The sequence below is a fragment of the Drosophila navojoa genome, chromosome 4 (assembly GCF_054131105.1).
Source record: "Drosophila navojoa isolate 15081-1374.11 chromosome 4, UAZ_NAV_1.0, whole genome shotgun sequence".
Classification (NCBI taxonomy): domain Eukaryota; kingdom Metazoa; phylum Arthropoda; class Insecta; order Diptera; family Drosophilidae; genus Drosophila; species Drosophila navojoa.
The window spans coordinates 26,815,124-26,830,424 of record NC_142892.1 but is presented as its reverse complement, the minus strand read 5'-3'; the positions used below and the strand labels follow the sequence as shown (position 1 = coordinate 26,830,424).

Genomic DNA, 15,301 nt, shown 5'->3' with positions numbered 1-15,301 from the left:
TGAGTTGAGGATGGCTTCTACTTCCGCTGTGCAGCGGAAATTCATAAGGCTGCGCGTCATGAGTCCCTTGGCGCTTTTAACTGCCGCCTCCCAGAGGCCGCCAAAGTGTGGTGCTCTGGGTGGGATGAAACGAACTCATTAGTGCAAAAACTAATAATTGATTGTTGATTTTCCTGCTTAAAGAAGTAAGTTCGTAGTTCCTTTAATTGATTGCTTGCTCCAGTGAAATATCCACCGGCAATCCTCGTCGTGCAATCATGCGCCTCAACGCGGCCAAGAAAGCATCCGTTGAGAAGTGAGATACCACCTCGATATACACAGCCTTGGTGGCGAAGCAAACAAATATGGCAATGTAGGCCTTACGAGGAACTTTGCCCTGAATGCGGAGGTAGACGTTGACAGGTCCACAAAAGCCAACTCCACAGTGAGCGAAAGGTCTCGAGGGAGTCAAGCGCTCTACAGGCAGATTTCCCATCAGTTACTGTTGCAATAAAAAAACTGCACGTAATGACGAACGATGTCATCTTTACAGGAAGTAGGATTGGATATTTCTGAACCCCTGCTGCATTTGCCAATTCGAGACAGCCGCCAACCTTCAATAGTAGGTATCCGTCTGTAATCTGCAAAAACGGATTTAGAAATTTAATGTGACTTGATATTTGCCTTTTTATACCCTGAACCCATTGAAAATGGGAAATCAGGGTATAATGGTTTTGTTGAAATGTATGTAACAGGCAGAAGGAGGCGTGGCAGACCCCACAAAGTATATATATTCTTGATCAGGGCGACGAGCTGAGTCGATTTAGCCCTATCCGTCTGTCTGTCCGTCCGTCCGTCCGTCCGTCTGTCCGTATGTTTGAACGCGTCGATTTCAGAAGATACAAGAGCTAGAGACTTCAACTTTTTTTTAAAATGTCCGTATATATCACTCGCATATCGAGTTTATCACTAAAAAACGATAACTCATTCCGATATTAATATTTTTGTTTTTATTTTAAGAAATATTTATTATATTATATGTTGTTAATAAATCTACATTTTATAATAATTAATATTTTTTCTAGGTTCCTACTAACACTTCTTTTTATAGCATCATTAGTTTCACTGACCATATTTGGCTGTGAGACGTAAAATACCCCCATAGGGTCTGTGTTACTTTTGTTATTATATCTTGTACTTTGCTTAGGCTTTTTCTATTTTTTTTTTTAATTTAATTTGACTCTCGTTTTTGTCAATAGCTTTAAGAAATAAATAAATATATAAGAAACAATCAAATTAAGACTAAGGACAAAATAAGATTTGCAAAAGACGAAGTTAAAGAAAACCGCAATGTGACAATCAAAACAAAAATTGGAAAAATTCTTCATAAATCACACTTAAGAAAATAGGAGAAAAAAGGAAAAATTCACATTTAATTATATTGTTATAATCCTTTTTTAACATCCTTAACTTCCTTAGCACCCATAGCATCCACAGCATTTTATGTGGTATATCCAGAGGGAATGAAATAGATACGCTTACGATGTTGGATGTATTCTCATAACCACAAGTGAATACTAAATGAATATCGATGGCCTTCTTTATGCTAATTTATGGATTCTGGAACTAAATTTATATTGGATAAATATCATTGTAAGATCAGAAGCGTTTTTCTGTCTAACATGAGTTTCAGAGTAAGGGGGTGCTGTTCCAGCGCGTCGTAGGCGCAACGTTTATTCGTAGAGTTCTTGATATAGACTAAATTACAAAGGTATGAGCAAGCTCAGCTTGCTTAGAGCTGAGCGAATTAATGCAAGTAATGAGAGTTTTACAATGCAAGAGAAGCAAGTACTTAGGGTGAACCCAAATATAACAAGTAAGAAAGCTCTAGTCGAGACAGCTCGACTACGAGATCCCCTGAACACTACAAGCAACTGATATTTCAATAATAATTAGCAAACCCACACGCACACACACACACACAGTCGAGTTGCGTTTTCGTGGAGTACGGTCGATGTCATCGCGATCCACCGTGGACAATAGCTTGATCTTTGTTTTTCCCTGTGAAAGTGGAAAAATCTGTAGACAACGTGGTTGCTGTGGGCGCGACGCACCCAGCGACGGCAAAACAAAAACAATAAAAACTTACTTCGCGGCGGTTTCGCGGAGTACCCCAGTGGTACAATCCGGTGGTGCAAGAGAGGGGGGCAATAGCGTCACTGTTTTTGGCGTCAGGGCTTTTCTCCTTCCCTTTCTTTTTAAGCGCGAAATAATTTGTCACATTAGGCGTCACATTTGTGCAAATAATAAATAATCAGGTGCATTCACTCTAACAGCTGATAGTAGTGCTGGAAATTGCAGCGGACAAACAGCTGCTCACTAACTTTGGTGAGTTGCTAAGTCTCAGCAAAGACAGCAACCCAGCTGCTGGTGTGAGGTAGCAGGTACTAAAAGTAGTGCATACTTTCGGGCTCTCGCTGTAATTAGGTTGAGTTTAAGTTACTGTGGTCTCTAAACTCAAATTATATTAGTAGGCAGTGCCCACTACAGGCTTCACGCCGTGGTAGTCGGAGCAATATGGAGGCCATGATGGAGGAGGAGCTGCAAGCTTTCGCGCGCCGTTCCTCGTTGCAGCGATCGCCACAGCAACAACAGAGGGCGTTGCCGCAGCCGTCGAACCAGTCTCCAGTGGCTGAGTGCCAGGCACCCAAGTCTTTAAAAGAAGCGTTAGCTCAAATAGGAGTTACGCTAGAGGGTTTGTCTGCCCTATTTGGGGGGCAGCGGCATATAAATGCACTCATGAGGGAGGAGCTGGCTAGGCTGGTCAGTCTCCACAAGACGGCCGAAGCGTTCTGCAACCGACCGGTCAAAGACTGCGAGGTGCAGACCACGCTGGTCAAAGAAGTAGCTCAGAAGGCTAAAACAGCGAGCGTTAGTGCTACAGCAGGTAGTAATACGCCCAAGCGGTCGAGGGAAGTTGCCACTGAGCAGAGGAAAACTCCCTCGAAAAAGCCGAGGCACAATAAAAGCGCAGCAAATCCAATAGAGCCAATGGTTCTACGGGCTGCAGCCGTTAAAACCAATCAGGTAGGCCGACAGACGAATCCGAACAGCTGGACGGTTGTTAAGGGACGCAAGCCGCTGCAAAAACGTTCTAGAAGCGACGCCATCGCGGTTTCAGGTGTAGGTGGTTGCAGCTATGCGGACATGCTTCGCGTGGTCAAGAGCGACCCAAATTTAAAGCATCTGAGCGGCGACGTCCAAGGTATTAGGAAGACCGCTAAGGGGGACCTTTTGTTGCAACTGAGTAGGAAGCCGGAGCATAGCGCTGAGGCTCTGCACGAAGCTGTAGGCAAAGCCTTGGGTGACCGAGCGGTAGTTAAAACACTTACCGAATCGGCTCAAATTTAGATTCGCGACCTAGATGAGTTAGCAAGTAAAGAGGAGATCTTGGAGGCAATCAGGGTGGAGTTGAAGGATAGCTCACTCCCCATTGGGGCTATCAAATCGCTTCGGCCAGCTTTTGGTGGACAGCAAAGAGCTACGGTTGCTCTTCCAATTGGGAAAGCTAAAACTCTGCTCGAGCTGTCCAAAATTAGAATAGGATGGGTAGTATGCCGTATTCGAGCCGTGGAGCAGCCTAAACGCTGTTTCAAGTGCCTCGATTACGGTCATATGGCAGCAAACTGTCGCAGCGACTGTGACCTAAAGGGCGCCTGTTTCAGGTGTGGAGAGATGGGTCACAGTGCAAAAGCATGCACCAAGCCACCAAAATGTAGCCTCTGCATCCGGAAAGGTGAAAAGCAGACGGACCATTCAGCAGGCAGCTTCAAATGCCCATCTTACCGTGAAGCTGCTCGTAAAATGAAATGTTAAGGTTCTTGCAGCTTAACCTAAATCATTGTATTGCTGCCCAAGACCTTCTTGAGCAGACCGTTAGGGAAAAATGTATAGACGTAGCTTTTCTCAGTGAGCCCCACCACTGTATAACCAGCTGCCCTAGGACATGGTCAACTGACGTTAATGGCAAAGCTGCGTTGTGGGTATGCGGCAACTCAACGAACGTACTTTCGAATGTTAAGTCATTCAATGGGTTCGTACGCGGCCGATATGGCAACTTATGGCTTTACAGTTGCTATCTGGCCCCCAGCATGCAGCTCAGTGAATTCACGACGGTGCTCGACGAGCTTGCCGAGGATGCTAGGGGTCGGAAGGCCATTATAGCTGGAGATTTTAACTCCTGGGCGTTAGAATGGGGTAGCCTCACAACAAATGCCAGAGGTCGTATCCTACTGGAGATCTTCGCAACACTAGATGTTGCACTGCTCAACACTGGGCACGAGCACACCTTCAGTCGGGCGGGATACGGATCTGTCGTCGACATTACTTTTGTCACTTCATCCCTCTTTCGGGGAGCAACATGGAGCCATTGCGATAGCTATACGGGCAGCGATCATACGGCACTTCTATTCACATTAGGTGAGCCACCTGCCAGGGCGTCACCCTTGTGGAGGGAGTCGTATCGGCTAGATACTTTTGATCCCGCGGTCTTTTCTGAGGCCATTCAGTCTCTGGGCACAATTGGTAATGCTGAGGCCAGAGCATGCCAAATGGTAGCCCAAATACAGAGTGCCTGCAATAGCAGTATGCTACGCCGCAAGCAGTTCACGCGACAACAAGAGCCTACGTATTGGTGGAATGCACAAATAGGTGACATTCGCCGCAAATGCATCCAGGCGAGAAGAAGCTACCAACGGGCTCGCGGTAGGTCTACGTTTTTAGAAAAACAATTAGCTTACCAGGCAGCTAGAAGACAGTTGAAGAGGGCCATTCGGGCAAGCAAAAGAGAATGTTTTTTAGAGTTGTGCGACTCAGCCGAATATGACCCTTGGGGCAGGGCATATAAGATAGTAGTTAAAAGACTATACGCAGGTAGACAGGTGCAGCCTACGGATCGTCTGGAGCTTAAAACGATTGTGGAAACGCTCTTTCCAGAAAGTTTAAGCTCCATTCACGCCCCTCGGTCCGAGTCTGCTGATCAGGGCTCAATGAGCACTGAAATTGTTTTAGTCACAGAGGAAGAAATTATATTAACTCTCCGGGGTCTTAGAACCAACACTGCTCCAGGGCCGGACGGGATCCCGAATCGTGCGCTAAAGCTAGCCCTCGCCTTGCACCCTAATACGTTCGCTGAATTATTCAACGAATGTTTAATACAAGAGACGTTCCCGGCAAAATGGAAAGCCCAGAACCTGGTGTTGCTACCCAAGGCTGGCAAACCACCAGATGAGCCATCCTCATACAGACCGATCTGCCTCTTAGACACCATGGGAAAGGTGTTTGAGAAATTGATCTGCTCCAGACTGGAGACTGCGATTACTAGCGCCGGAGGCCTGTCACCAAATCAATTTGGATTCCGGAAGGCCCGGTCAACAACGGATGCGCTAAACAAAGTTGTTGGTCTGGCCACCTCCGCCATTCATGGCACAAGATGGAAGCATGGGACGAAGCAATACTGCATTATTGCGACCCTGGACGTAAAGAATGCCTTCAATACAGCTAGTTGGGATATGATACTGAATGCGCTGTCACAATATAATATCCCTAAATATCTTAAAGAAACAATAAAGAGTTACTTCAGAGGAAGAACACTGGTATACAATACGAGTGAGGGTCCCCAAACTCATACAGTGTCAGCTGGAGTACCCCAAGGCTCAGTGCTGGGGCCTCTCCTATGGAATATCATGTACGACGGCGTACTGCGCTTGGAACTACCAACAGGTGCGCACACCATCGGCTTTGCTGATGATGTAGCTGTCGTAGCCATAGGAAAGGAACTCAAAGATACAGAGGATATGTGCAGCGAAAGTATCAATCGCATACGAAGCTGGTTGACTGGAGCTGGGCTCGAGCTAGCGGCACACAAAACTGAAGTTGTCCTAGTCAGCAGTCGCAAAAGAGTGGAAACTGCCAATATAAAGATCGGCAGCGTCACCATTGCGTCAAAGAGGGCGATAAAGTATCTTGGTGTCATGATAGACACAAGATTAACTTTCCGCGAGCACTTAGAGTATGTGCAAAAAAAGGCAGCTGATTCTTGTAGAGCTCTCTCGAGAATTATGCTTAACACGCGGGGACCTAAACAGCAACGACGTCTCCTTCTAATGAGCGTCATTAGGTCCGTCATCCTCTACGCTGCGCCCATATGGGCAAGAGCGATGGCAACGCCGAGCTACAGCCGGGGCATTTGCGCGATCTATAGACTGAGCGCAATCAGAGTCAGCTGCGCTTTCAGGACTATCTCCGATGACGCGGCGCTCGTCATAGCTGGTATGGTACCGCTGGAGTACTTGGTCGCCGAAGCCGTGGAGCGAAATTCGCACGCGCCTGCCCGACCCAACGCTATCAGGGCGAACAGCATTGCACGATGGCAAAGGAAGTGGAATAGCTCAGCTAAAGGGCGGTGGACGCACAAGCTCATCCCGGAGCTTGAACCATGGGTCAACCGCAAGCACGGCGAGGTAAACTTCTACCTTACGCAGATCCTCTCGGGACATGGATGCTTTCGGAGCTATCTGAAGCGCTTCGGCCACGAGGAATCTGACGAGTGCCCCTGGTGCGATCGAGGGCACGTGGAAGACGCCAACCACATTCTTTTCGAATGTGGACGGTTCCTGGAGGAGAGGCGTCGTCTGGAAGAGGCAGTGGGCCGCTCCATCAGAGCGGACAACATTGTCAACACCATGCTGGAATCGGAGGAAGCTTGGGAACAAACAAGCACCTTCGCGGCCACAGTGATGATGGAGCTCCGCAGAGTCGAGCGAATGAGAAGTCGAGCTGTCCCAGGCTAAGGTAGCGCACAGTGCTTGCGAAGCAATGCTTTACGGCCGTCCCGCAAGCATCGCGCACTATCCTAGCCACCACGCAACTTGCACCTTGTAATATTAAAATTGTTAATAAACGAATATAAAAAAAAAAAAAAAAAAAAAAAAAAAAAAAAAAAAAACATACAAACAAACACACGCACACACACGCATACAAACAAACACACGCATATACACACACTCACATATACGATTGCGCTTGGGTTGCGCTGTAGTGTTGGAAATATTAGAAGAACTTATTTGTTGAATAATTAAATTTCTAGACGTACGATCGTACTGAAACTTTCAGAAAGTAATCATAATGTTGAAATGTATGTGTATACCGAAGCACAAGTCTCTAGTATTTGATATACGACTTTTACAAAGATGAGGGTGAGGGGGTGGATTTAGGGGTGGGGGGTAAATTTTACCAAAAACCGAAATTGTATAAAATACATCTTTATATACATTTTAAATTTGGAGACTCTAGCTTGAAAGATGTAGGAGATATAATTTTTTAAGTGATCTTCGATAAGGTTTTTTATCGATAAAAAAGTATCGGAATGAGTTATCGTTTTTTATTCATAAACTCGATATGCGCGTGATATATACGGACATTTTAAAAAAAAGTTGAAGTCTCTAGCTCTTATATCTTCTGAAATCGACGCGTTCATACATACGGACGGACGGACGGACGGACGGACGGACAGACAGACGGACAGGGCCAAATCGACTCAACTTGTCGCCCTGATCAAGAATATATATACTTTGTGGGGTCTGCCACGCCTCCTTCTGCCTGTTACATACTTTTAACAAAACCATTATACCCTGATTTCCCATTTTCAATGGGTTCAGGGTATAACAAGTAAGAAAGCTCTAGTCGAGACTGCTCGACTACGAGATCCCCTGAACCCTACAAGCAACTGATATTTCAAAAATAATTAGCAAACACACACGCACACACACGCATACATACAAATACACGCACACACACACGCATACAAACAAACACACGCATACACACACTCACATATACAGGCGATTGCGCTTGGGTTGCGCTGCAGTGTTGGCAATATAATGAAAACTTATTTGTTGAATAATTTAATTTCTAGACGTACGATCGTAATGAAACTTTCAGAACGTAATCATAATGTTAAAATGTATGTGTATACCGAAGCTCAAGTCTCTAGTAATTGATATACGACTTTTACAAAGATGATGGTGAGGGGGTGGATTTAGGTGTGGGGGGTAAATTTTAACAAAAACCGAAATTGTATAAAATTCATATTAATATACATTTTAAATTTGGGGACTCTAGCTTGAAAGATGTAGGAGATATAATTATTTAAGTGATCTTCGATAAGGTTTTTTATCGATAACAAAATATCGGAATGAGTTATCGTTTTTTAGTGATAAACTCGATCTGCGCGTGATATATACGGACATTTTAAAAAAAAGTTGAAGTCTCTAGCTCTTATATCTTCTGAAATCGACGCGTTCATACATACGGACGGACGGTCGGACGGACGGAGGGACAGACAGACGGACAGGGCCAAATCGACTCAGCTTGTCGTCCTGACCCATTTTCAATGGGTTCAGGGTATAAAAATATAGGTATTAAATACAAGCTAAACAATAAAGATGAGTGAATTTGGCCCAACATCACGGCCCCATTGAATGATGCAGTCTTTCAAGAGACAGAGAGAATCGCTATTTTGTGAATTGGTCTCCGGATTATGCCCTTTGTAGTGCGGACATCTACAACTCGTACTCGTTGATCTCGACCAGGAATTGTAGCTGTAATGCGACCCATTATCCACTTCTGAGAAGCTATGTTGTCTTCATGTACGAGAACCATGTCCCCGATAGATATATTGGGTGATGGCTTGGTCCACTTGTAGCGTACGTTCAGCTCATTGAAGTAATCTGTTAACCAGCGTCGCCAAAAATATTGTTTGATACCAGTTATCAATCGCCAGCGATCCAAAGATTTCAGCTGTTCGTCTTCTATTTTGTGTTCAGGCAATGCTCACAAGGAGTCTCCAATTAGGAAGTGACCAGGTGTCAGAGCACCCAAGACGCTTGGATCTGATGATTGTGGGGTGAGCGGACGTGAGTTGAGGATGGCTTCTACTTCCGCTGTGCAGCGGGAATTCATAAGGCTGCGCGTCATGAGTCCCTTGGCGCTTTTAACTGCCGCCTCCCAGAGGCCGCCAAAGTGTGGTGCTCTGGGTGGGATGAAACGAACTCATTAGTGCAAAAACTAATAATTGATTGTTGATTTTCCTGCTTAAAGAAGTAAGTTCGTAGTTCCTTTAATTGATTGCTTGCTCCAGTGAAATATCCACCGGCAATCCTCGTCGTGCAATCATGCGCCTCAACGCGGCCAAGAAAGCATCCGTTGAGAAGTGAGATACCACCTCGATATACACAGCCTTGGTGGCGAAGCAAACAAATATGGCAATGTAGGCCTTACGAGGAACTTTGCCCTGAATGCGGAGGTAGACGTTGACAGGTCCACAAAAGCCAACTCCACAGTGAGCGAAAGGTCTCGAGGGAGTCAAGCGCTCTACAGGCAGATTTCCCATCAGTTACTGTTGCAATAAAAAAACTGCACGTAATGACGAACGATGTCATCTTTACAGGAAGTAGGATTGGATATTTCTGAACCCCTGCTGCATTTGCCAATTCGAGACAGCCGCCAACCTTCAATATTAGGTATCCGTCTGTAATCTGCAAAAACGGATTTAGAAATTTAATGTGACTTGATATTTGCCTTTTTATACCCTGAACCCATTGAAAATGGGAAATCAGGGTATAATGGTTTTGTTGAAATGTATGTAACAGGCAGAAGGATGCGTGGCAGACCCCACAAAGTATATATATTCTTGATCAGGGCGACGAGCTGAGTCGATTTAGCCCTATCCGTCTGTCTGTCCGTCCGTCCGTCCGTCCGTCTGTCCGTATGTTTGAACGCGTCGATTTCAGAAGATACAAGAGCTAGAGACTTCAACTTTTTTTTAAAATGTCCGTATATATCACTCGCATATCGAGTTTATCACTAAAAAACGATAACTCATTCCGATATTAATATTTTTGTTTTTATTTTAAGAAATATTTATTATATTATATGTTGTTAATAAATCTACATTTTATAATAATTAATATTTTTTCTAGGTTCCTACTAACACTTCTTTTTATAGCATCATTAGTTTCACTGACCATATTTGGCTGTGAGACGTGGGCATAGCTGGTCGGACTGGCAAATAAAATACCCCCATAGGGTCTGTGTTACTTTTGTTATTATATCTTGTACTTTGCTTAGGCTTTTTCTTTTTTTTTTTTTTAATTTAATTTGACTCTCGTTTTTGTCAATAGCTTTAAGAAATAAATAAATATATAAGAAACAATCAAATTAAGACTAAGGACAAAATAAGATTTGCAAAAGACGAAGTTAAAGAAAACCGCAATGTGACAATCAAAACAAAAATTGGAAAAATTCTTCATAAATCACACTTAAGAAAATAGGAGAAAAAAGGAAAAATTCACATTTAATTATATTGTTATAATCCTTTTTTAACATCCTTAACTTCCTTAGCACCCATAGCATCCACAGCATTTTATGTGGTATATCCAGAGGGAATGAAATAGATACGCTTACGATGTTGGATGTATTCTCATAACCACAAGTGAATACTAAATGAATATCGATGGCCTTCTTTATGCTAATTTATGGATTCTGGAACTAAATTTATATTGGATAAATATCATTGTAAGATCAGAAGCGTTTTTCTGTCTAACATGAGTTTCAGAGTAAGGGGGTGCTGTTCCAGCGCGTCGTAGGCGCAACGTTTATTCGTAGAGTTCTTGATATAGACTAAATTACAAAGGTATGAGCAAGCTCAGCTTGCTTAGAGCTGAGCGAATTAATGCAAGTAATGAGAGTTTTACAATGCAAGAGAAGCAAGTACTTAGGGTGAACCCAAATATAACAAGTAAGAAAGCTCTAGTCGAGACAGCTCGACTACGAGATCCCCTGAACACTACAAGCAACTGATATTTCAATAATAATTAGCAAACCCACACGCACACACACACACACACATACAAACAAACACACGCACACACACGCATACAAACAAACACACGCATATACACACACTCACATATACAGGCGATTGCGCTTGGGTTGCGCTGTAGTGTTGGAAATATTAGAAGAACTTATTTGTTGAATAATTAAATTTCTAGACGTACGATCGTACTGAAACTTTCAGAAAGTAATCATAATGTTGAAATGTATGTGTATACCGAAGCACAAGTCTCTAGTATTTGATATACGACTTTTACAAAGATGAGGGTGAGGGGGTGGATTTAGGGGTGGGGGGTAAATTTTACCAAAAACCGAAATTGTATAAAATACATCTTTATATACATTTTAAATTTGGAGACTCTAGCTTGAAAGATGTAGGAGATATAATTTTTTAAGTGATCTTCGATAAGGTTTTTTATCGATAAAAAAGTATCGGAATGAGTTATCGTTTTTTATTCATAAACTCGATATGCGCGTGATATATACGGACATTTTAAAAAAAAGTTGAAGTCTCTAGCTCTTATATCTTCTGAAATCGACGCGTTCATACATACGGACGGACGGACGGACGGACGGACGGACAGACAGACGGACAGGGCCAAATCGACTCAACTTGTCGCCCTGATCAAGAATATATATACTTTGTGGGGTCTGCCACGCCTCCTTCTGCCTGTTACATACTTTTAACAAAACCATTATACCCTGATTTCCCATTTTCAATGGGTTCAGGGTATAACAAGTAAGAAAGCTCTAGTCGAGACTGCTCGACTACGAGATCCCCTGAACCCTACAAGCAACTGATATTTCAAAAATAATTAGCAAACACACACGCACACACACGCATACATACAAATACACGCACACACACACGCATACAAACAAACACACGCATACACACACTCACATATACAGGCGATTGCGCTTGGGTTGCGCTGCAGTGTTGGCAATATAATGAAAACTTATTTGTTGAATAATTTAATTTCTAGACGTACGATCGTAATGAAACTTTCAGAACGTAATCATAATGTTAAAATGTATGTGTATACCGAAGCTCAAGTCTCTAGTAATTGATATACGACTTTTACAAAGATGATGGTGAGGGGGTGGATTTAGGTGTGGGGGGTAAATTTTAACAAAAACCGAAATTGTATAAAATTCATATTAATATACATTTTAAATTTGGGGACTCTAGCTTGAAAGATGTAGGAGATATAATTATTTAAGTGATCTTCGATAAGGTTTTTTATCGATAACAAAATATCGGAATGAGTTATCGTTTTTTAGTGATAAACTCGATCTGCGCGTGATATATACGGACATTTTAAAAAAAAGTTGAAGTCTCTAGCTCTTATATCTTCTGAAATCGACGCGTTCATACATACGGACGGACGGTCGGACGGACGGAGGGACAGACAGACGGACAGGGCCAAATCGACTCAGCTTGTCGTCCTGACCCATTTTCAATGGGTTCAGGGTATAAAAATATAGGTATTAAATACAAGCTAAACAATAAAGATGAGTGAATTTGGCCCAACATCACGGCCCCATTGAATGATGCAGTCTTTCAAGAGACAGAGAGAATCGCTATTTTGTGAATTGGTCTCCGGATTATGCCCTTTGTAGTGCGGACATCTACAACTCGTACTCGTTGATCTCGACCAGGAATTGTAGCTGTAATGCGACCCATTATCCACTTCTGAGAAGCTATGTTGTCTTCATGTACGAGAACCATGTCCCCGATAGATATATTGGGTGATGGCTTGGTCCACTTGTAGCGTACGTTCAGCTCATTGAAGTAATCTGCTAACCAGCGTCGCCAAAAATATTGTTTGATACCAGTTATCAATCGCCAGCGATCCAAAGATTTCAGCTGTTCGTCTTCTATTTTGTGTTCAGGCAATGCTCACAAGGAGTCTCCAATTAGGAAGTGACCAGGTGTCAGAGCACCCAAGACGCTTGGATCTGATGATTGTGGGGTGAGCGGACGTGAGTTGAGGATGGCTTCTACTTCCGCTGTGCAGCGGGAATTCATAAGGCTGCGCGTCATGAGTCCCTTGGCGCTTTTAACTGCCGCCTCCCAGAGGCCGCCAAAGTGTGGTGCTCTGGGTGGGATGAAACGAACTCATTAGTGCAAAAACTAATAATTGATTGTTGATTTTCCTGCTTAAAGAAGTAAGTTCGTAGTTCCTTTAATTGATTGCTTGCTCCAGTGAAATATCCACCGGCAATCCTCGTCGTGCAATCATGCGCCTCAACGCGGCCAAGAAAGCATCCGTTGAGAAGTGAGATACCACCTCGATATACACAGCCTTGGTGGCGAAGCAAACAAATATGGCAATGTAGGCCTTACGAGGAACTTTGCCCTGAATGCGGAGGTAGACGTTGACAGGTCCACAAAAGCCAACTCCACAGTGAGCGAAAGGTCTCGAGGGAGTCAAGCGCTCTACAGGCAGATTTCCCATCAGTTACTGTTGCAATAAAAAAACTGCACGTAATGACGAACGATGTCATCTTTACAGGAAGTAGGATTGGATATTTCTGAACCCCTGCTGCATTTGCCAATTCGAGACAGCCGCCAACCTTCAATAGTAGGTATCCGTCTGTAATCTGCAAAAACGGATTTAGAAATTTAATGTGACTTGATATTTGCCTTTTTATACCCTGAACCCATTGAAAATGGGAAATCAGGGTATAATGGTTTTGTTGAAATGTATGTAACAGGCAGAAGGAGGCGTGGCAGACCCCACAAAGTATATATATTCTTGATCAGGGCGACAAGCTGAGTCGATTTGGCCCTGTCCGTCTGTCTGTCCGTCCGTCCGTCTGTCCGTATGTATGAACGCGTCGATCTCAGAAGATATAAGAGCTAGAGACTTCAACTTTTTTTTAAAATGTCCGTATATATCGCGCGCATATCGAGTTTATCACTAAAAAACGATAACTCATTCCGATATTTTTTATCGATAAAAAACCTTATCGAAAGTCAGTTAAAAAATTATATCTCCTACATCATTATAGCTAGAGTGTCCAAATTTTAAATATATATTAAGACGTATTTTATACAATTTCGGTTTTTGTTAAAATTTACCCCCCACCCCTAAATCCACCCCCTCATCCTCATCTTTGTAAAAGTTGTATATCAAATACTAGAAACCTGTGCTTTGGTATACACATACATTTAAACATCATGATTACTTTGTGAAAGTTTCATTACGATCGTACGTCTAGAAATGAGATTATTCAACAAATAAGTTTTCCAAATATTGCCAACACTGCAGCGCAACCCAAGCGCAATCGCCTGTATATGTGAGTGTGTGTGTGTGTGTATGCGTGTGTTTGTTTGTATGTGTATGTGTGTGCGTGTGTTTGTTTGTATGCGTGTGTGTGTGCGTGTATTTTAATGGATGCGTGTGTGTGTGCGTGTGTGTTTGCTAATTATTATTGAAATATCAGTTGCTTGCAGGGGTCAGGGGATCTCGTAGTCGAGCAGTCTCGACTAGAGCTTTCTTACTTGTTATACCCTGAACCCATTGAAAATGGGAAATCAGGGTATAATGGTTTTGTTAAAAGTATGTAACAGGCAGAAGGAGGCGTGGCAGACCCCACAAAGTATATATATTCTTGATCAGGGCGACAAGCTGAGTCGATTTGGCCCTGTCCGTCTGTCTGTCCGTCCGTCCGTCTGTCCGTATGTATGAACGCGTCGATCTCAGAAGATATAAGAGCTAGAGACTTCAACTTTTTTTTAAAATGTCCGTATATATCGCGCGCATATCGAGTTTATCACTAAAAAACGATAACTCATTCCTACATCTTTCAAGCTAGAGTCTCCAAATTGAAAATGTATATTAAGACGCATGTCATACAATTTCGGTTTTTGTTAAAATTTACCCCCCACCCCTAAATCCACCCCCTCACCCTCGTCATTGTAAAAGTCGTATATCAAATACTAGAGACTTGTGCTTCGGTATACACATACATTTTAACATTATGATTACGTTCTGAAAGTTTCATTACGATCGTACGTCTAGAAATTAAATTATTCAACAAATAAATTCTCATAATATCGCCAACACTGCAGCGCAACCCAAGCGCAATTGGCTGTATATGTATGTGTATGTATGTATGTATGTGAGTGTGTGTGTGCGAGTGTGTTTGTTTGTATGCGTGTGTGTGTGTGAGTGTGCGTGTGTGTGTGCTAACTATTATTGAAATATCAGTTGCTTGTAGGGTTCGGGGGATCTCGTAGTCGAGCAGTCTCGACTAGAGCTTTCTTTCTTGTTATACCCTGAACCCATTGAAAATGGGAAATCAGGGTATAATGGTTTTGTTAAAAGTATGTAACAAGCAGAAGGAGGCGTGGCAGACC

At 43.1% G+C, this 15,301-nt stretch overlaps 1 protein-coding gene across 1 annotated transcript; it reads right to left on the bottom strand.

The window, feature by feature from the left end:
- Positions 1-8,871: 8,871 nt before the first annotated feature.
- LOC149091582 (uncharacterized) lies at positions 8,872-13,394 on the bottom strand. The gene is made up of 3 exons (XM_089259268.1): positions 13,138-13,394; positions 12,840-13,034; positions 8,872-9,070 (listed from the first exon to the last, which is right to left on the bottom strand). Exons 1-3 carry the CDS (start codon positions 13,392-13,394, stop codon positions 8,872-8,874), a joined length of 651 nt encoding a protein of 216 aa, XP_089115394.1.
- Between the last annotated feature and the right edge of the window lie 1,907 nt (positions 13,395-15,301).